The sequence below is a fragment of the Musca domestica genome, unplaced genomic scaffold (assembly GCF_030504385.1).
Source record: "Musca domestica strain aabys unplaced genomic scaffold, Musca_domestica.polishedcontigs.V.1.1 91, whole genome shotgun sequence".
Taxonomy (NCBI): domain Eukaryota; kingdom Metazoa; phylum Arthropoda; class Insecta; order Diptera; family Muscidae; genus Musca; species Musca domestica.
The window spans coordinates 228,349-251,898 of record NW_026712439.1 but is presented as its reverse complement, the minus strand read 5'-3'; the positions used below and the strand labels follow the sequence as shown (position 1 = coordinate 251,898).

Genomic DNA, 23,550 nt, shown 5'->3' with positions numbered 1-23,550 from the left:
TTATTATGCGCTATTAACATTTTGATATTGAAATGGATGAAGTTAAATAATATAGACATTTATGATATACGTACACTACAAATAATTGAAAGAATACCCACATAAATGAAAAATTATTGAAATTTGTAAAAATTGTTGAAAAACACGTATTATACTAACCTCCGAATGACGACGTATAAGAAAACAAATAAAAATCTACCTATATTTGAAAAGACATTTAAAAATTTATGACATCAATGTTCCCAAGCGTTGATGCATCTACCTGTATTTTTCTGCCATAGCCAGTAGATATCACATCCAGTTGAAAAATGGCGTTAAAAAATTGTCTACTTTTGGGTGTGACGAGTCTGTATCCCCAGAAAGTATGCTTGCTTATAATCGCCAGCTGCAATGAATTTTCTCCAAAGATATGAGAAAAAATGTGTCGGAAGAAAACAGATACAACTGTACTCGTTGAATATGGTGCAACTAAATGGGGTAAACTTGATTTTTATTGTTGACACAGTGGTGTCACAGCAAGGTTTTCTGCTAGGGTGATTAGTGTCATATGAGTTGTGTTCCAGAACCTGCAAATTAGTACTTATTAGCACTAATTCTGCTACAACGCGTTCCCATATTCCAAAAACTAGCAAAACTTGCAGCTCTCTCAAGAAAAAAATGGCGCTGAGTGGTGCACATTTCTGCTTGTTTTAGCTACATGAATTTGGCCGAGCAGAAATGTGCATATTGTAAATTTGACATTTAATTGGCAGGGCTAACAAGGTTGAAAAATGTATTGATACATTTCAATAAAGAAAATGATCAACTTGAAAACTAAAGGAAAAACTAATATTTGTCGTGCAAAAAACAAAAAGAGAAAATATGGAGCAACTGATGTATTTACTTTTGGATGATTCCAGCAGTGAAGAGGACTGGCTGAATGAGGAATCAGATTATTAAATTATTATAAATTATTAATTTTAACTTATCGTCTTCAATACTCATTTTTTAAATGTTGGCGCTCTTTTCAGTAAGGTTTCACCAGTCCTATTTAGGCTGTTTACTTTTGGAATTTTGAATTATGACATTTTATCGCATTTCTGCTAATTTTCCGTTCCCTTATTTTTTGAGCAAACCTAAATGAGAATGACATTTCGAACTGTTCTCTCCTCTGCTAGTTTTACTACTAAAAAAGTACTGGAACACAACTATGTATTGTAGCCGTTTATTCCAAAACAGTTCCTAGAAGTGATATGAATTTCTGATGCCAATACAACTGTGATCCGTCAACTTACAACTTTGCCGTTCTCACTTAAATTTCTCTACACTTGTTATTATTAATGCAGGAACAATCCGATTGAAGTATTTGTAAATTTCATCTGAAACAGGTCAATGCTTCAATCGTGACTTCGGCGCGAAAATACCACACAAGTGGCAACAGTGTACTCATGGTAGAAGAATATTCTTCTACCATTAATGTAGTATTGTCACCTCAAATATGCCTTAAGCGGCAAATAGACCACACAAATTATTTGCGCAAATTCACACGTATTTAGCACACACACGTTGCAAACGTTTGCACAAATTTCATTCGAAGTAAGTACTCAGCGAGTGAAGTCATTCGGAAAAATGTTTGAGAACGCAGCTATTGCCGTCGCTTTGGCACAATCTGTGTAGAATTCCTTATACTTTGACAATAAAGTGGAATATTGGGAATTCTTTATGTCTCTGTTTGCATATTCCTTCGACCTTATGTCCCACAGAGCAGGCAAAGACCGGTAAACTTCAATAAATTCCAAAATGAAATTCTGTTCTTCTTCTCTTTCCATTTTTAAAAAATAACAACAAAAAACAAACAAAACTACTTAACTTATATTCTTCTTTTCTTTTGTTGTGGAATGCTTGACTGTTTATCACGAACTGACGAGATTTAGTGCAAACGCCCACACACCACACAAACATTTGCGCAAACAAGCCGAAAAATCTAAATGGTTTTGATTTTTCAGATCGATTTGCACAAACTCGCACGTGTGACACATACAACCTTATTTCACTAACACACATAAGCGATTTGCACAAAAATTTGTGTGGTCTATGGGTCGCTTTATGTTGAGTTTAGTGTCTATGCTCCGATTAACCTGAAATTTTTATCACTGGTAGGTATATTTAACATAATCACGGCAAAGATATTTTTTGGAGGGAAAAACTGCAGTTATTCGGCCCAAAAATTCGGATATAAAAGAAGGGTTTTCATGGGAACCCAAGTTCGTTTTATGCGTTTCTACAAATCCGAAAAGTGCAAAATATGTATAATTGTACATGTCCAACAAGTTATTCAAACTTTCGGATGAAATAACTGGGTATTTTTCCACGAAAAATTACTTTGCAGTAATAAGGTTCAAATATTTACCTGTTATATAAAATTTAAAATGACCCATGCAAAGCCCTTAAATACGACTTGCTTCAAAAATATTACTGACAATGTTATGCGATATTGGAACAACTCTAGTAAAAAACTAGAGTAAAAACTCTTCGATTTTTTCGAAATTTTTTCCAGAGGTAGGTATTTTTACCCTGATCCCGGGAAACTATTTTTTTCTTGGGGGACGACTCGGGACCCCAAACCCGAAAGTCCGGGATTAAGACCCCGTCTGACCCGGATCCACTTACCCCATATAGACAATATGGGTATCGATTGAATGCTTATGGAAATACCTATCCAACAAGTGGTCACAGTAAGTTGTCGTGGTTCGGAAGTTATAGTCGATTTTCTGGACCCGGATTTTTTATGAAACCCTCAAAAAGACAAAAAGGGCCCATTGTGGGGGTCAACAAAATTGTTTCCAAATTATAGCTGACGCTCTTACCTTTCCAAAATGCTACAATTTGCGCTAATACCTTTTTCGGGTCCAGAGATATGGGTCTTACCATCCGCATAACCCGATTCTAACCAGTTCATTAAAATGTGTTTTCAATAAAAACGGTTTATTTCGCGTAGTAGTCGTCGGAATAACAAAAGTTTTCTAAATTGGGCACTTTTTATAAATAGGCGGCCTTCGGCCGGGACTTGAAATTTTCTCCTCTGGGTATGTCCGACACCGGCTAACGCGAACAAAAGGTTTCTAAATTCGGCACTTTTTGTAAATAGCCGGCTTTCGACCGGGGCTTGAGATTTTCTCCTATGGGTATGTCCCACACCCGCTAACGCGAACCAAAGTTTTCTAAATTCGATACCTTTTGTAAGTAGCAGGCCTTCGGCCGGGTCTTGAGATTTTCTCCTCTGGGTATGTCCTACACCGGCTAACGCGAACAAGTTTTCTAAATTTGACAGTTTTTGTAAATAGCCGGGGCTTAAGATTTTCTCCTCTGGGTATGTGCCACACCGGCTAACGCGAACAAAAGGTTTCTAAATTCGGCACTTTTTGTAAATAGCCGGCTTTCGACCGGGGCTTGAGATTTTCTCCTCTGGGTATGTCCCACACCCGCTAACGCGAACCAAAGTTTTCTAAATTGGGTACCTCTTGTAAGTAGCCGGCCTTCGGCCGGGGCTTGAGATTTTGTCCTCTGGGTATGTCCTACACCGGCTAACGCGAACCAAACTTTTCTAAATTTGACACATTTTGTAAATAGGCGGCCTTCTGCCGGGGCTTGGGGTTTTCTCCTCTGAGAATGTCCAACACCGACTAACGCAAACCAAAGATTTCTGAATTTGATGCTTACGCGAAAAATACATTTTTTTTATTGAAAACATAGTTTTAATGATCTGGTTAGAATCGGGTTATGCGGATGGAAAGACCCATAACTCTGGACTCATTAAAGGTATTAGCACAAATTGTAGCATTTTGGAAAGGTAAGAGTGTCAGCTATAATTTGGCATCAATTTTGTTGTCCCCCATAATGGACCCTTTTTTCATAAGCTTTCCAATGATATCTATATTGTCTATATCGCGTAATTGGACCCGGGTCTACTCGGGGTCTTGAACCCGGACTTTCGGGTCAAAAAACTGGGGTCCCAGGTCCGTCCCCCCAAAAAAAATTGTTTCCCGGGATCAGGGTAAAAATACCTACCACTGGACAAAATTTCGAACTTAACTTTTACTAAACTAGAGTTAAGCCGCGATATTCGTCATCAATGAAAGTTATTTTTATTATACTAAAAATTAACTTTTTTCTTCTTCAGTTCAAATTAAAGTTTTCTTTTTTCAAATACTTTATAACGATTGTGACAAATAAATATGAATCAATCGTATATCCATGGTACTCTATCGTGCAACGTCACTACTCCATATTTCACTAACTTTGCTAATTACTTCAGTTTCAGGTGAAGTTTTATACCTCATGAAATATCCCTGAATTTGAGCAGGGCTAACATGCTTGCCAGTGCTGATTACTGAGTCTGCAAAGTTCATGGCTCCCTCGTTGTCTTGATAAAATCTTTTGAACATTTCTATTAACTGATATTTGGAACAATATCCTATGTATTCTTGTACATCCACGCGACCTGGCCTAATTAATGCAGGGTCCAATCTATCAATATAGTTTGTTGTCATAAAGACAATCCGAGCTTCTGTCGAAGCCACGCCGTCCAAACAGTTAAGCAAGCCACTAAATGTTACTCTGTTTAAACCCTCGTAAGCCGCTTTTTGGTGCTGCACATCTTCACGGGACGCGAAGGCTGCATCAATGTCCTCAAGTAATATTATAGACTGTTCCGGAGCAACATTTAATAAATGGTTCAATCTATCGTCAGTTAATCCTCTCTCTGACAAGTTAAGTAAACATATGCCATATTCTAGTTCTCCTGCCAAAGCAGTAATGAAGCTTGACTTCCCACAACCAGGGGGACCATATAATAAATATCCTCTTCTATATGGTATTCCTCTGTCTGCATACCATTGGGGGTTGTTAATAAATTCCTTGCAGTCACTGATAATTCGCATTGATATTTGTTTATCTAATACAACCGAAGACAATGGGCGGCGCCTTCGCGGATGTCCGAATGGCCTCCATTCAGAGCCCATAGCCGTATACATAATGGTTTTTCCTTCTGTTGCTTGAAGTGCATATTGTCGAGCCTCCTCTAACATTTCAAAATAAAGCTGTTTGTTTCTTCCAAACGCAGTTATCGTTACCGACTCCCAAGGAACGCCCATGTGCAGATCTAAAGTCTGTTGTTCTCTCGACCTTTCAACCTGCATCCACACTCCTTTATAACGCATCAAATGTTTTCCAATGCTGGGAATGAAATCGTACTTGGTTTTAATTTTTCCAGTTTCTTTTTGCACAAATGAAGTCTCAACACTTAGGTGTTGCGTGTCACGAGCAGCGTGAGCTGTTATCCATTGCAACAACCATTGATACGATTTATCACGGCACGGTACTTCCAATGTAATCATAAGATGTCGTCTGAATAATACAATACTCCCTTGTAGGCCTTTGCGAAGAATCGCCGCACCTGCTCCGACTCCAAAAAGGCCAAAGCCGGCGCCAAAATAAGGATTCGTCGATAAGTTATTCAGAAGATCAGTCAACATTCCGTATTTCCAATATCCGTCAGTTAGGAATACCTAAGTTAACATTTAACTTATTAAGGAAATGGGCTCATATAACAGGTCTATCTAAAATATGCCGCACGTATGTTTACGAAGTGTTCACACACAACTGTCATGAATCACAGTTACATGTTACCATGGTGTAAGAATACAGGTAGACCATGGTAGAAGAATACAGGTAGATGCACTCTTGGGAACATTGATATGTCAAAAAATGTAAATGTTTTTGCAAATATAAGTAGATTTTTATGCTTTCTTACACGACGTCATTCGGAGGTTATTATAATTACATTTATTTATTTATATGTTGCGATGAAAAAGCCATTAGGCCAATAACTATCACAACTATCGAAAAACTACTTATTCGCGTTTTCAACAATTTTTACAAATTTGAATAATTTTTCTATCAATATTATCAATTCCAAAATTGGTTTGACAGTTCATTGTCCCAGCAGCTGTGTCGACGCGTCTACCTATATTCTTCTACCATGAGGTAGACGTATTGACACAGCTGCTGGGACAATGAACTGTCAAACCAATTATGGTATTAAAATTTTTTAATGAAAAATTATTCAAATTTGCAAAAATCCCAAGTCCCCAAGCGTTGATGCACTTACCTGAAATCATGTATCATGGCTAATTAAAAAAAGATTCCTAACTGCAAAGAAACTAGGAAAATGGGACTCTGTATCTAAGTCGTCTTGTGTCAAATAAAATTTTTGAATATGCAACATTGTTTTGTTTTTTTTTTTTTTAATTATTTTCACAAATTTCAATTCAATCGAAGATAGAGGGAAATTTTTATTTTATCCAAAAATTATAAAAATTATTATCTGTTGCCTAGATTTGAAAATAATTCATATTTTTTTTATTTATTCAAAACAACACACACATACAAACTGTGTAAATGTTTTGATAGAATAGAAAAAAAATATTTTGGAGGTAGCTTTTTTTACCTTCTGTAGTTGTGCCACAATGTGCCAAGAGTTTACATAACTATTAAGCGATTTGAAAGGACAGCGAACTCAAGAAAGTTCTGACATTGTAAACAATTTATGAAGAAAAACATTTGAAATTTGTTAAAGAACAAACAACTCATTGTCAGTAATAATTTTGAAGCAAGTCAGATTTAAAGGTTTGCATGGATCATTTTAAATTTTATATAACAGGTAACTATTTGAACCTGATTGCTGCAAAGTAATTTTTCGTAGGGAAATACCTAGTTATTTCATCCGAAAATTTGAATACAAAATCTGGCTTTTATCCGGTTCTACAAAATCGATATATACCTCATAATGGGTGCATTTTCCATTTTTACGGTTTTTTGAAAAAAAAAAAAATGCTGTACAAGAATACCGATTTTCTCCGGAACGAGAGAGAGTCAAGAAGAACAAGCAGCCGAAGCACCCGAAGAATTCCACCAGCTCGTTTTGATCCAGACACTTACGAAATGTCCATCGCTCATTCGCCAAAATTTAATACGCCGTCTGACAGCCTCCAAAACGAACCTGAAAATACAGCTTCGGTCAGTATGTCTTGCACAAATAACACAAATCAGCTGCTTGCTCAACTACTACCAAAAAAACTACCACAAATTCACCAGCCACAACCTACAAATCCACAAACGAAATCTGCGATTTAAAAAATCAAATGAAGATGCAAATAACAGCGATGCAAAAACAAATTCAGGCAATGCAAACACAATTTCTTGATAATTCAAAGCAAATGCAATTACAACAAGCCACGCAAATACAGTCAACATTAGCCACGCAAATGAAGAGACAATTATTAGAAACCGCCATTCAAATGCCATAACAATTAGTCACTCAAATGTTTTCACAATTAGCCTTTCCACGCGAGGAATATGAAAATATCCGCCACTAAATCGACGGCCACACAATTTACCACATGGACTGCGGAGATGAGAACACAGCTGAATGTGCAGGTCGAGGGGCATATAATTCCGACCACCAACTACCCCAAAATCCTTGGGGTCACATTCGATAGCATGTTCAAGTCTTCCGCGCAAGCCACAGCTATTTGCGATAAAATAAAAAGTAGGAACAAGGTCCTCAAGGCGCTAGCCGGCAGCACTTGGGGTGCGGATAAGGAAACCTTGTTGACTTCTTATAAAGCGATAGGTCGGTCTGTGGTTAGCTATGCGGCTCCAGTGTGGTCGGCGAATACAAGTGCAACGCAGTGGAAAAGCATTCAGACCTGCCAGAATGCCGCCCTGAGAACTGTTTCAGGTGCCTCCTCATGACTCCTGTGGACCATTTACATGAGGAGACGAAGGTTCTTCCCTTACGTCAGCATAATCATATGCTTTCGTTGCAATACCTGCTTGGGTGTTATCGTGGGAGTCACCCTAACCACCATATGGAGGATAGAACTCCCCCACCCAGGCGTGTCATGAAGGACCTGCACGATCTAGAGAGAGAGGTCCAGCGATATAAGAGAGAGCCCCTAGATCATGAAGGCTATCAAGCGGGTCTGAATAGCATTCATACTGATGCAGTCGCAGAGGTAGTTAATAATTACAGTATGAATGCCATACTCTGAGTCCACCATCCATCCATTGCAGCATAATCAGTCAACACCGTCACAACAATAACCGCCACAATTAAGCCAACAACAGCCACTTCATTAACCGCCACAATCTTGCCAGCAACAGCTACCATCACATCCTGAGAATACGCCGTCTCACGCACCAACTCACCAAATTTCCGTAACCTCAGAAATGTCCGTCCACAATTCCACAGCCAACAACTCAACGTCCATTCCACACATAAAGATATACCCATTGCCTACCTTTACGGGATTGCCAGAAGAATGGCTCACGTTTCATGAGTCTTTTGAAATCACAACTATGGAGTTTGGTTACTCCAACCTGCACAACATAATGAGATTGAGGGATGCACTGAAAGGTTCTGCCAAAGAAGCCGTAGAGTCTCTGCTTGGTAATTCTGCCAATGTCGACGCCATTTTGAATTCACTCCAGGAGAAGATATATCCATTGCCTACCTTTACGGGATTGCCAGAAGAATGGCTCACGTTTCATGAGTCTTTTGAAATCACAACTATGGAGTTTGGTTACTCCAACCTGCACAACATAATTAGATTGAGGGATGCTTTTTGGTGCTGCACATCTTCACGGGACGCGAAGGCTGCATCAATGTCCTCAAGTAATATTATAGACTGTTCCGGAGCAACATTTAATAAATGGTTCAATCTATCGTCAGTTAATCCTCTCTCTGACAAGTTAAGTAAACATATGCCATATTCTAGTTCTCCTGCCAAAGCAGTAATGAAGCTTGACTTCCCACAACCAGGGGGACCATATAATAAATATCCTCTTCTATATGGTATTCCTCTGTCTGCATACCATTGGGGGTTGTTAATAAATTCCTTGCAGTCACTGATAATTCGCATTGATATTTGTTTATCTAATACAACCGAAGACAATGGGCGGCGCCTTCGCGGATGTCCGAATGGCCTCCATTCAGAGCCCATAGCCGTATACATAATGGTTTTTCCTTCTGTTGCTTGAAGTGCATATTGTCGAGCCTCCTCTAACATTTCAAAATAAAGCTGTTTGTTTCTTCCAAACGCAGTTATCGTTACCGACTCCCAAGGAACGCCCATGTGCAGATCTAAAGTCTGTTGTTCTCTCGACCTTTCAACCTGCATCCACACTCCTTTATAACGCATCAAATGTTTTCCAATGCTGGGAATGAAATCGTACTTGGTTTTAATTTTTCCAGTTTCTTTTTGCACAAATGAAGTCTCAACACTTAGGTGTTGCGTGTCACGAGCAGCGTGAGCTGTTATCCATTACAACAACCATTGATACGATTTATCACGGCACGGTACTTCCAATGTAATCATAAGATGTCGTCTGAATAATACAATACTCCCTTGTAGGCCTTTGCGAAGAATCGCCGCACCTGCTCCGACTCCAAAAAGGCCAAAGCCGGCGCCAAAATAAGGATTCGTCGATAAGTTATTCAGAAGATCAGTCAACATTCCGTATTTCCAATATCCGTCAGTTAGGAATACCTAAGTTAATATTTAACTTATTAAGGAAATGGGCTCATATAACAGGTCTACCTAAAATATGCCGCACGTATGTGTACGAAGTGTTCACACACAACTGTCATGAATCACAGTTACATGTTACCATGGTGTAAGAATACAGGTAGACCATGGTAGAAGAATACAGGTAGATGCACTCTTGGGAACATTGATATGTCAAAAAATGCAAATGTTTTTGCAAATATAAGTAGATTTTTATGCTTTCTTACACGACGTCATTCGGAGGTTATTATAATTACATTTATTTATTTATATGTTGCGATGAAAAAGCCATTAGGCCAATAACTATCACAACTATCGAAAAACTACTTATTCGCGTTTTCAACAATTTTTACAAATTTGAATAATTTTTCTATCAATATTATCAATTCCAAAATTGGTTTGACAGTTCATTGTCCCAGCAGCTGTGTCGACGCGTCTACCTATATTCTTCTACCATGAGGTAGATGTATTGACACAGCTGCTGGGACAATGAACTGTCAAACCAATTATGGTATTAAAATTTTTTAATGAAAAATTATTCAAATTTGCAAAAATCCCAAGTCCCCAAGCGTTGATGCACTTACCTGAAATCATGTATCATGGCTAATTAAAAAAAGATTCCTAACTGCAAAGAAACTAGGAAAATGGGACTTTGTATCTAAGTCGTCTTGTGTCAAATAAAATTTTTGAATATGCAACATTGTTTTGTTTTTTTTTTTTTTTAATTATTTTCACAAATTTCAATTCAATCGAAGATAGAGGGAAATTTTTATTTTATCCAAAAATTATAAAAATTATTATCTGTTGCCTAGATTTGAAAATAATTCATATTTTTTTATTTATTCAAAACAACACACACATACAAACTGTGTAAATGTTTTGATAGAATAGAAAAAAAATATTTTGGAGGTAGCTTTTTTTACCTTCTGTAGTTGTGCCACAATGTGCCAAGAGTTTACATAACTATTAAGCGATTTGAAAGGACAGCGAACTCAAGAAAGTTGTGACATTGTAAACAATTTATGAAGAAAAACATTTGAAATTTGTTAAAGAACAAACAACTCATTGTCAGTAATAATTTTGAAGCAAGTCAGATTTAAAGGTTTGCATGGATCATTTTAAATTTTATATAACAGGTAACTATTTGAACCTGATTGCTGCAAAGTAATTTTTCGTAGGGAAATACCTAGTTATTTCATCCGAAAATTTTCAATACAAAATCTGGCTTTTATCCGGTTCTACAAAATCGATATATACCTCATAATGGGTGCATTTTCCATTTTTACGGTTTTTTGAAAAAAAAAAAAAATGCTGTACAAGAATACCGATTTTCTCCGGAACGAGAGAGAGTCAAGAAGAACAAGCAGCCGAAGCACCCGAAGAATTCCACCAGCTCGTTTTGATCCAGACACTTACGAAATGTCCATCGCTCATTCGCCAAAATTTAATACGCCGTCTGACAGCCTCCAAAACGAACCTGAAAATACAGCTTCGGTCAGTATGTCTTGCACAAATAACACAAATCAGCTGCTTGCTCAACTACTACCAAAAAAACTACCACAAATTCACCAGCCACAACCTACAAATCCACAAACGAAATCTGCGATTTAAAAAATCAAATGAAGATGCAAATAACAGCGATGCAAAAACAAATTCAGGCAATGCAAACACAATTTCTTGATAATTCAAAGCAAATGCAATTACAACAAGCCACGCAAATACAGTCAACATTAGCCACGCAAATGAAGAGACAATTATTAGAAACCGCCATTCAAATGCCATAACAATTAGTCACTCAAATGTTTTCACAATTAGCCTTTCCACGCGAGGAATATGAAAATATCCGCCACTAAATCGACGGCCACACAATTTACCACATGGACTGCGGAGATGAGAACACAGCTGAATGTGCAGGTCGAGGGGCATATAATTCCGACCACCAACTACCCCAAAATCCTTGGGGTCACATTCGATAGCATGTTCAAGTCTTCCGCGCAAGCCACAGCTATTTGCGATAAAATAAAAAGTAGGAACAAGGTCCTCAAGGCGCTAGCCGGCAGCACTTGGGGTGCGGATAAGGAAACCTTGTTGACTTCTTATAAAGCGATAGGTCGGTCTGTGGTTAGCTATGCGGCTCCAGTGTGGTCGGCGAATACAAGTGCAACGCAGTGGAAAAGCATTCAGACCTGCCAGAATGCCGCTCTGAGAACTGTTTCAGGTGCCTCCTCATGACTCCTGTGGACCATTTACATGAGGAGACGAAGGTTCTTCCCTTACGTCATCATAATCATATGCTTTCGTTGCAATACCTGCTTGGGTGTTATCGTGGGAGTCACCCTAACCACCATATGGAGGATAGAACTCCCCCACCCAGGCGTGTCATGAAGGACCTGCACGATCTAGAGAGAGAGGTCCAGCGATATAAGAGAGAGCCCCTAGATCATGAAGCCTATCAAGCGGGTCTGAATAGCATTCATACTGATGCAGTCGCAGAGGTAGTTAATAATTACAGTATGAATGCCATACTCTGAGTCCACCATCCATCCATTGCAGCATAATCAGTCAACACCGTCACAACAATAACCGCCACAATTAAGCCAACAACAGCCACTTCATTAACCGCCACAATCTTGCCAGCAACAGCTACCATCACATCCTGAGAATACGCCATCTCACGCACCAACTCACCAAATTTCCGTAACCTCAGAAATGTCCGTCCACAATTCCACAGCCAACAACTCAACGTCCATTCCACACATAAAGATATACCCATTGCCTACCTTTACGGGATTGCCAGAAGAATGGCTCACGTTTCATGAGTCTTTTGAAATCACAACTATGGAGTTTGGTTACTCCAACCTGCACAACATAATGAGATTGAGGGATGCACTGAAAGGTTCTGCCAAAGAAGCCGTAGAGTCTCTGCTTGGTAATTCTGCCAATGTCGACGCCATTTTGAATTCACTCCAGAAGATATATCCATTGCCTACCTTTACGGGATTGCCAGAAGAATGGCTCACGTTTCATGAGTCTTTTGAAATCACAACTATGGAGTTTGGTTACTCCAACCTGCACAACATAATTAGATTGAGGGATGCTTTTTGGTGCTGCACATCTTCACGGGACGCGAAGGCTGCATCAATGTCCTCAAGTAATATTATAGACTGTTCCGGAGCAACATTTAATAAATGGTTCAATCTATCGTCAGTTAATCCTCTCTCTGACAAGTTAAGTAAACATATGCCATATTCTAGTTCTCCTGCCAAAGCAGTAATGAAGCTTGACTTCCCACAACCAGGGGGACCATATAATAAATATCCTCTTCTATATGGTATTCCTCTGTCTGCATACCATTGGGGGTTGTTAATAAATTCCTTGCAGTCACTGATAATTCGCATTGATATTTGTTTATCTAATACAACCGAAGACAATGGGCGGCGCCTTCGCGGATGTCCGAATGGCCTCCATTCAGAGCCCATAGCCGTATACATAATGGTTTTTCCTTCTGTTGCTTGAAGTGCATATTGTCGAGCCTCCTCTAACATTTCAAAATAAAGCTGTTTGTTTCTTCCAAACGCAGTTATCGTTACCGACTCCCAAGGAACGCCCATGTGCAGATCTAAAGTCTGTTGTTCTCTCGACCTTTCAACCTGCATCCACACTCCTTTATAACGCATCAAATGTTTTCCAATGCTGGGAATGAAATCGTACTTGGTTTTAATTTTTCCAGTTTCTTTTTGCACAAGTGAAGTCTCAACACTTAGGTGTTGCGTGTCACGAGCAGCGTGAGCTGTTATCCATTACAACAACCATTGATACGATTTATCACGGCACGGTACTTCCAATGTAATCATAAGATGTCGTCTGAATAATACAATACTCCCTTGTAGGCCTTTGCGAAGAATCGCCGCACCTGCTCCGACTCCAAAAAGGCCAAAGCCGGCGCCAAAATAAGGATTCGTCGATAAGCTATTCAGAAGATCAGTCAACATTCCGTATTTCCAATATCCGTCAGTTAGGAATACCTAAGTTAACATTTAACTTATTAAGGAAATGGGCTCATATAACAGGTCTACCTAAAATATGCCGCACGTATGTGTACGAAGTGTTCACACACAACTGTCATGAATCACAGTTACATGTTACCATGGTGTAAGAATACAGGTAGACCATGGTAGAAGAATACAGGTAGATGCACTCTTGGGAACATTGATATGTCAAAAAATGTAAATGTTTTTGCAAATATAAGTAGATTTTTATGCTTTCTTACACGACGTCATTCGGAGGTTATTATAATTACATTTATTTATTTATATGTTGCGATGAAAAAGCCATTAGGCCAATAACTATCACAACTATCGAAAAACTACTTATTCGCGTTTTCAACAATTTTTACAAATTTGAATAATTTTTCTATCAATATTATCAATTCCAAAATTGGTTTGACAGTTCATTGTCCCAGCAGCTGTGTCGACGCGTCTACCTATATTCTTCTACCATGAGGTAGACGTATTGACACAGCTGCTGGGACAATGAACTGTCAAACCAATTATGGTATTAAAATTTTTTAATGAAAAATTATTCAAATTTGCAAAAATCCCAAGTCCCCAAGCGTTGATGCACTTACCTGAAATCATGTATCATGGCTAATTAAAAAAAGATTCCTAACTGCAAAGAAACTAGGAAAATGGGACTCTGTATCTAAGTCTTCTTGTGTCAAATAAAATTTTTGAATATGCAACATTGTTTTGTTTTTTTTTTTTAAATTATTTTTACAAATTTCAATTCAATCGAAGATAGAGGGAAATTTTTATTTTATCCAAAAATTATAAAAATTATTATCTGTTGCCTAGATTTGAAAATAATTCATATTTTTTTTATTTATTCAAAACAACACACACATACAAACTGTGTAAATGTTTTGATAGAATAGAAAAAAATATTTTGGAGGTAGCTTTTTTTACTTTCTGTAGTTGTGCCACAATCTGCCGAGAGTTTATATAACTATTAAGCGATTTGAAAGGACAGCGAACTCAAGAAAGTTGTGACATTGTAAACAATTTATGAAGAAAAACATTTGAAATTTGTTAAAGAACAAACAACTCATTGTCAGTAATAATTTTGAAGCAAGTCAGATTTAAAGGTTTGCATGCATCATTTTAAATTTTATATAACAGGTAACTATTTGAACCTGATTGCTGCAAAGTAATTTTTCGTAGGGAAATACCTAGTTATTTCATCCGAAAATTTGAATACAAAATCTGGCTTTTATCCGGTTCTACAAAATCGATATATACCTCATAATGGGTGCATTTTCCATTTTTACGGTTTTTTGAAAAAAAAAAATGCTGTACAAGAATACCGATTTTCTCCGGAACGAGAGAGAGTCAAGAAGAACAAGCAGCCGAAGAATTCCACCAGCTCGTTTTGATCCAGACACTTACGAAATGTCCATCGCTCATTCGCCAAAATTTAATACGCCGTCTGACAGCCTCCAAAACGAACCTGAAAATACAGCTTCGGTCAGTATGTCTTGCACAAATAACACAAATCAGCTGCTTGCTCAACTACTACCAAAAAAACTACCACAAATTCACCAGCCACAACCTACAAATCCACAAACGAAATCTGCGATTTAAAAAATCAAATGAAGATGCAAATAACAGCGATGCAAAAACAAATTCAGGCAATGCAAACACAATTTCTTGATAATTCAAAGCAAATGCAATTACAACAAGCCACGCAAATACAGTCAACATTAGCCACGCAAATGAAGAGACAATTATTAGAAACCGCCATTCAAATGCCATAACAATTAGTCACTCAAATGTTTTCACAATTAGCCTTTCCACGCGAGGAATATGAAAATATCCGCCACTAAATCGACGGCCACACAATTTACCACATGGACTGCGGAGATGAGAACACAGCTGAATGTGCAGGTCGAGGGGCATATAATTCCGACCACCAACTACCCCAAAATCCTTGGGGTCACATTCGATAGCATGTTCAAGTCTTCCGCGCAAGCCACAGCTATTTGCGATAAAATAAAAAGTAGGAACAAGGTCCTCAAGGCGCTAGCCGGCAGCACTTGGGGTGCGGATAAGGAAACCTTGTTGACTTCTTATAAAGCGATAGGTCGGTCTGTGGTTAGCTATGCGGCTCCAGTGTGGTCGGCGAATACAAGTGCAACGCAGTGGAAAAGCATTCAGACCTGCCAGAATGCCGCCCTGAGAACTGTTTCAGGTGCCTCCTCATGACTCCTGTGGACCATTTACATGAGGAGACGAAGGTTCTTCCCTTACGTCATCATAATCATATGCTTTCGTTGCAATACCTGCTTGGGTGTTATCGTGGGAGTCACCCTAACCACCATATGGAGGATAGAACTCCCCCACCCAGGCGTGTCATGAAGGACCTGCACGATCTAGAGAGAGAGGTCCAGCGATATAAGAGAGAGCCCCTAGATCATGAAGCCTATCAAGCGGGTCTGAATAGCATTCATACTGATGCAGTCGCAGAGGTAGTTAATAATTACAGTATGAATGCCATACTCTGAGTCCACCATCCATCCATTGCAGCATAATCAGTCAACACCGTCACAACAATAACCGCCACAATTAAGCCAACAACAGCCACTTCATTAACCGCCACAATCTTGCCAGCAACAGCTACCATCACATCCTGAGAATACGCCATCTCACGCACCAACTCACCAAATTTCCGTAACCTCAGAAATGTCCGTCCACAATTCCACAGCCAACAACTCAACGTCCATTCCACACATAAAGATATACCCATTGCCTACCTTTACGGGATTGCCAGAAGAATGGCTCACGTTTCATGAGTCTTTTGAAATCACAACTATGGAGTTTGGTTACTCCAACCTGCACAACATAATGAGATTGAGGGATGCACTGAAAGGTTCTGCCAAAGAAGCCGTAGAGTCTCTGCTTGGTAATTCTGCCAATGTCGACGCCATTTTGAATTCACTCCAGAAGATATATCCATTGCCTACCTTTACGGGATTGCCAGAAGAATGGCTCACGTTTCATGAGTCTTTTGAAATCACAACTATGGAGTTTGGTTACTCCAACCTGCACAACATAATTAGATTGAGGGATGCTTTTTGGTGCTGCACATCTTCACGGGACGCGAAGGCTGCATCAATGTCCTCAAGTAATATTATAGACTGTTCCGGAGCAACATTTAATAAATGGTTCAATCTATCGTCAGTTAATCCTCTCTCTGACAAGTTAAGTAAACATATGCCATATTCTAGTTCTCCTGCCAAAGCAGTAATGAAGCTTGACTTCCCACAACCAGGGGGACCATATAATAAATATCCTCTTCTATATGGTATTCCTCTGTCTGCATACCATTGGGGGTTGTTAATAAATTCCTTGCAGTCACTGATAATTCGCATTGATATTTGTTTATCTAATACAACCGAAGACAATGGGCGGCGCCTTCGCGGATGTCCGAATGGCCTCCATTCAGAGCCCATAGCCGTATACATAATGGTTTTTCCTTCTGTTGCTTGAAGTGCATATTGTCGAGCCTCCTCTAACATTTCAAAATAAAGCTGTTTGTTTCTTCCAAACGCAGTTATCGTTACCGACTCCCAAGGAACGCCCATGTGCAGATCTAAAGTCTGTTGTTCTCTCGACCTTTCAACCTGCATCCACACTCCTTTATAACGCATCAAATGTTTTCCAATGCTGGGAATGAAATCGTACTTGGTTTTAATTTTTCCAGTTTCTTTTTGCACAAATGAAGTCTCAACACTTAGGTGTTGCGTGTCACGAGCAGCGTGAGCTGTTATCCATTACAACAACCATTGATACGATTTATCACGGCACGGTACTTCCAATGTAATCATAAGATGTCGTCTGAATAATACAATACTCCCTTGTAGGCCTTTGCGAAGAATCGCCGCACCTGCTCCGACTCCAAAAAGGCCAAAGCCGGCGCCAAAATAAGGATTCGTCGATAAGCTATTCAGAAGATCAGTCAACATTCCGTATTTCCAATATCCGTCAGTTAGGAATACCTAAGTTAACATTTAACTTATTAAGGAAATGGGCTCATATAACAGGTCTACCTAAAATATGCCGCACGTATGTGTACGAAGTGTTCACACACAACTGTCATGAATCACAGTTACATGTTACCATGGTGTAAGAATACAGGTAGACCATGGTAGAAGAATACAGGTAGATGCACTCTTGGGAACATTGATATGTCAAAAAATGTAAATGTTTTTGCAAATATAAGTAGATTTTTATGCTTTCTTACACGACGTCATTCGGAGGTTATTATAATTACATTTATTTATTTATATGTTGCGATGAAAAAGCCATTAGGCCAATAACTATCACAACTATCGAAAAACTACTTATTCGCGTTTTCAACAATTTTTACAAATTTGAATAATTTTTCTATCAATATTATCAATTCCAAAATTGGTTTGACAGTTCATTGTCCCAGCAGCTGTGTCGACGCGTCTACCTATATTCTTCTACCATGAGGTAGACGTATTGACACAGCTGCTGGGACAATGAACTGTCAAACCAATTATGGTATTAAAATTTTTTAATGAAAAATTATTCAAATTTGCAAAAATCCCAAGTCCCCAAGCGTTGATGCACTTACCTGAAATCATGTATCATGGCTAATTAAAAAAAGATTCCTAACTGCAAAGAAACTAGGAAAATGGGACTCTGTATCTAAGTCGTCTTGTGTCAAATAAAATTTTTGAATATGCAACATTGTTTTGTTTTTTTTTTTAATTATTTTTACAAATTTCAATTCAATCGAAGATAGAGGGAAATTTTTATTTTATCCAAAAATTATAAAAATTATTATCTGTTGCCTAGATTTGAAAATAATTCATATTTTTTTATTTATTCAAAACAACACACACATACAAACTGTGTAAATGTTTTGATAGAATAGAAAAAAAAATTTTGGAGGTAGCTTTTTTTACTTTCTGTAGATGTGCCACAATCTGCCGAGAGTTTATATAACTATTAAGCGATTTGAAAGGACAGCGAACTCAAGAAAGTTATGACATTGTAAACAATTTATGAAGAAAAACATTTGAAATTTGTTAAAGAACAAACAACTCATTGTCAGTAATAATTTTGAAGCAAGTCAGATTTAAAGGTTTGCATGGATCATTTTAAATTTTATATAACAGGTAACTATTTGAACCTGATTGCTGCAAAGTAATTTTTCGTAGGGAAATACCTAGTTAATTCATCCGAAAATTTGAATACAAAATCTGGCTTTTATCCGGTTCTACAAAATCGATATATACCTCATAATGGGTGCATTTTCCATTTTTACGGTTTTTTGAAAAAAAAAAATGCTGTACAAGAATACCGATTTTCTCCGGAACGAGAGAGAGTCAAGAAGAACAAGTAGCCGAAGCACCCGAAGAATTCCACCAGCTCGTTTTGATCCAGACACTTACGAAATGTCCATCGCTCATTCGCCAAAATTTAATACGCCGTCTGACAGCCTCCAAAACGAACCTGAAAATACAGCTTCGGTCAGTATGTCTTGCACAAATAACACAAATCAGCTGCTTGCTCAACTACTACCAAAAAAACTACCACAAATTCACCAGCCACAACCTACAAATCCACAAACGAAATCTGCGATTTAAAAAATCAAATGAAGATGCAAATAACAGCGATGCAAAAACAAATTCAGGCAATGCAAACACAATTTCTTGATAATTCAAAGCAAATACAATTACAACAAGCCACGCAAATACAGTCAACATTAGCCACGCAAATGAAGAGACAATTATTAGAAACCGCCATTCAAATGCCATAACAATTAGTCACTCAAATGTTTTCACAATTAGCCTTTCCACGCGAGGAATATGAAAATATCCGCCACTAAATAGACGGCCACACAATTTACCACATGGACTGCGGAGATGAGAACACAGCTGAATGTGCAGGTCGAGGGGCATATAATTCCGACCACCAACTACCCCAAAATCCTTGGGGTCACATTCGATAGTATGTTCAAGTCTTCCGCGCAAGCCACAGCTACTTGCGATAAAATAAAAAGTAGGAACAAGGTCCTCAAGGCGCTAGCCGGCAGCACTTGGGGTGCGGATAAGGAAACCTTGTTGACTTCTTATAAAGCGATAGGTCGGTCTGTGGTTAGCTATGCGGCTCCAGTGTGGTCGGCGAATACAAGTGCAACGCAGTGGAAAAGCATTCAGACCTGCCAGAATGCCGCCCTGAGAACTGTTTCAGGTGCCTCCTCATGACTCCTGTGGACCATTTACATGAGGAGACGAAGGTTCTTCCCTTACGTCAGCATAATCATATGCTTTCGTTGCAATACCTGCTTGGGTGTTATCGTGGGAGTCACCCTAACCACCATATGGAGGATAGAACTCCCCCACCCAGGCGTGTCATGAAGGACCTGCACGATCTAGAGAGAGAGGTCCAGCGATATAAGAGAGAGCCCCTAGATCATGAAGCCTATCAAGCGGGTCTGAATAGCATTCATACTGATGCAGTCGCAGAGGTAGTTAATAATTACAGTATGAATGCCATACTCTGAGTCCACCATCCATCCATTGCAGCATAATCAGTCAACACCGTCACAACAATAACCGCCACAATTAAGCCAACAACAGCCACTTCATTAACCGCCACAATCTTGCCAGCAACAGCTACCATCACATCCTGAGAATACGCCATCTCACGCACCAACTCACCAAATTTCCGTAACCTCAGAAATGTCCGTCCACAATTCCACAGCCAACAACTCAACGTCCATTCCACACATAAAGATATACCCATTGCCTACCTTTACGGGATTGCCAGAAGAATGGCTCACGTTTCATGAGTCTTTTGAAATCACAACTATGGAGTTTGGTTACTCCAACCTGCACAACATAATGAGATTGAGGGATGCACTGAAAGGTTCTGCCAAAGAAGCCGTAGAGTCTCTGCTTGGTAATTCTGCCAATGTCGACGCCATTTTGAATTCACTCCAGGAGAAGATATATCCATTGCCTACCATTACGGGATTGTCAGAAGAATGGCTCACGTTTCATGAGTCTTTTGAAATCACAACTATGGAGTTTGGTTACTCCAACCTGCACAACATAATTAGATTGAGGGATGCTTTTTGGTGCTGCACATCTTCACGGGACGCGAAGGCTGCATCAATGTCCTCAAGTAATATTATAGACTGTTCCGGAGCAACATTTAATAAATGGTTCAATCTATCGTCAGTTAATCCTCTCTCTGACAAGTTAAGTAAACACATGCCATATTCTAGTTCTCCTGCCAAAGCAGTAATGAAGCTTGACTTCCCACAACCAGGGGGACCATATAATAAATATCCTCTTCTATATGGTATTCCTCTGTCTGCATACCATTGGGGGTTGTTAATAAATTCCTTGCAGTCACTGATAATTCGCATTGATATTTGTTTATCTAATACAACCGAATACAATGGGCGGCGCCTTCGCGGATGTCCGAATGCCTCCATTCAGAGCCCATAGCCGTATACATAATGGTTGAAGTCTCAACACTTAGGTGTTGCGTGTCACGAGCAGCGTGAGCTGTTATCCATTGCAACAACCATTGATACGATTTATCACGGCACGGTACTTCCAATGTAATCATAAGATGTCGTCTGAATAATACAATACTCCCTTGTAGGCCTTTGCGAAGAATCGCCGCACCTGCTCCGACTCCAAAAAGGCCAAAGCCGGCGCCAAAATAAGGATTCGTCGATAAGCTATTCAGAAGATCAGTCAACATTCCGTATTTCCAATATCCGTCAGTTAGGAATACCTAAGTTAACATTTAACTTATTAAGGAAATGGGCTCATATAACAGGTCTACCTAAAATATGCCGCACGTATGTTTACGAAGTGTTCACACACAACTGTCATGAATCACAGTTACATGTTACCATGGTGTAAGAATACAGGTAGACCATGGTAGAAGAATACAGGTAGATGCACTCTTGGGAACATTGATATGTCAAAAAATGTAAATGTTTTTGCAAATATAAGTAGATTTTTATGCTTTCTTACACGACGTCATTCGGAGGTTATTATAATTACATTTATTTATTTATATGTTGCGATGAAAAAGCCATTAGGCCAATAACTATCACAACTATCGAAAAACTACTTATTCGCGTTTTCAACAATTTTTACAAATTTGAATAATTTTTCTATCAATATTATCAATTCCAAAATTGGTTTGACAGTTCATTGTCCCAGCAGCTGTGTCGACGCGTCTACCTATATTCTTCTACCATGAGGTAGACGTATTGACACAGCTGCTGGGACAATGAACTGTCAAACCAATTATGGTATTAAAATTTTTTAATGAAAAATTATTCAAATTTGCAAAAATCCCAAGTCCCCAAGCGTTGATGCACTTACCTGAAATCATGTATCATGGCTAATTAAAAAAAGATTCCTAACTGCAAAGAAACTAGGAAAATGGGACTCTGTATCTAAGTCGTCTTGTGTCAAATAAAATTTTTGAATATGCAACATTGTTTTGTTTTTTTTTTTAATTATTTTTACAAATTTCAATTCAATCGAAGATAGAGGGAAATTTTTATTTTATCCAAAAATTATAAAAATTATTATCTGTTGCCTAGATTTGAAAATAATTCATATTTTTTTATTTATTCAAAACAACACACACATACAAACTGTGTAAATGTTTTGATAGAATAGAAAAAAAATATTTTGGAGGTAGCTTTTTTTACCTTATGTAGTTGTGCCACAATGTGCCGAGAGTTTACATAACTATTCAGCGATTTGAAAGGACAGCGAACTCAAGAAAGTTGTGACATTGTAAACAATTTATGAAGAAAAACATTTGAAATTTGTTAAAGAACAAACAACTCATTGTCAGTAATAATTTTGAAGCAAGTCAGATTTAAAGGTTTGCATGGATCATTTTAAATTTTATATAACAGGTAACTATTTGAACCTGATTGCTGCAAAGTAATTTTTCGTAGGGAAATACCTAGTTATTTCATCCGAAAATTTGAATACAAAATCTGGCTTTTATCCGGTTCTACAAAATCGATATATACCTCATAATGGGTGCATTTTCCATTTTTACGGTTTTTTGAAAAAAAAAAAAAAAAAAAAATGCTGTACAAGAATACCGATTTTCTCCGGAACGAGAGAGAGTCAAGAAGAACAAGCAGCCGGAGCACCCGAAGAATTCCACCAGCTCGTTTTGATCCAGACACTTACGAAATGTCCATCGCTCATTCGCTAAAATTTAATACGCCGTCTGACAGCCTCCAAAACGAACCTGATAATACAGCTTCGGTCAGTATGTCTTGCACAAATAACACAAATCAGCTGCTTGCTCAACTACTACCAAAAAAACTACCACAAATTCACCAGCCACAACCTACAAATCCACAAACGAAATCTGCGATTTAAAAAATCAAATGAAGATGCAAATAACAGCGATGCAAAAACATATTCAGGCAATGCAAACACAATTTCTTGATAATTCAAAGCAAATGCAATTACAACAAGCCACGCAAATACAGTCAACATTAGCCACGCAAATGAAGAGACAATTATTAGAAACCGCCATTCAAATGCCATAACAATTAGTCACTCAAATGTTTTCACAATTAGCCTTTCCACGCGAGGAATATGAAAATATCCGCCACTAAATCGACGGCCACACAATTTACCACATGGACTGCGGAGATGAGAACACAGCTGAATGTGCAGGTCGAGGGGCATATAATTCCGACCACCAACTACCCCAAAATCCTTGGGGTCACATTCGATAGCATGTTCAAGTCTTCCGCGCAAGCCACAGCTACTTGCGATAAAATAAAAAGTAGGAACAAGGTCCTCAAGGCGCTAGCCGGCAGCACTTGGGGTGCGGATAAGGAA

General features: G+C 38.6%; 2 protein-coding genes, 1 long non-coding RNA gene and 2 pseudogenes across 3 annotated transcripts; 1 reads left to right on the top strand and 4 right to left on the bottom strand.

Moving 5' to 3' along the window:
* Window positions 1-4,101: 4,101 nt before the first annotated feature.
* On the bottom strand, window positions 4,102-5,582 carry LOC131800603 (mitochondrial chaperone BCS1-like). The gene has a single exon (XM_059131965.1). The coding sequence runs from the start codon at window positions 5,511-5,513 to the stop codon at window positions 4,242-4,244; it is 1,272 nt and encodes a 423-aa protein (XP_058987948.1). The 5' UTR covers window positions 5,514-5,582; the 3' UTR covers window positions 4,102-4,241.
* A 3,042-nt stretch (window positions 5,583-8,624) lies between these two features.
* LOC131806977 (mitochondrial chaperone BCS1-like) lies at window positions 8,625-9,624 on the bottom strand (annotated as a pseudogene).
* A 768-nt stretch (window positions 9,625-10,392) lies between these two features.
* LOC131806966 (mitochondrial chaperone BCS1-like) lies at window positions 10,393-13,666 on the bottom strand (annotated as a pseudogene).
* Window positions 13,667-14,433: 767 nt separating this feature from the next.
* Window positions 14,434-17,691, bottom strand: LOC131806965 (mitochondrial chaperone BCS1-like). The gene is given in 1 exon segment (XM_059131950.1): window positions 14,434-17,691. A coding segment is annotated over 1 exon segment (933 nt). The 5' UTR covers window positions 17,629-17,691; the 3' UTR covers window positions 14,434-16,695.
* A 2,336-nt stretch (window positions 17,692-20,027) lies between these two features.
* Window positions 20,028-20,910, top strand: LOC131806967 (uncharacterized). Its single transcript, XR_009344243.1, has 2 exons — window positions 20,028-20,165; window positions 20,224-20,910. It is a non-coding gene; the product is annotated as an uncharacterized LOC131806967 (long non-coding RNA).
* Window positions 20,911-23,550: the final 2,640 nt, after the last annotated feature.

Excerpts from the sequence above, each read along its gene's own strand:
- LOC131800603 (XM_059131965.1), bottom strand. The coding sequence starts at position 5,513 with ATGTTGACTGATCTTCTGAATAACTTATCGACGAATCCTTATTTTGGC.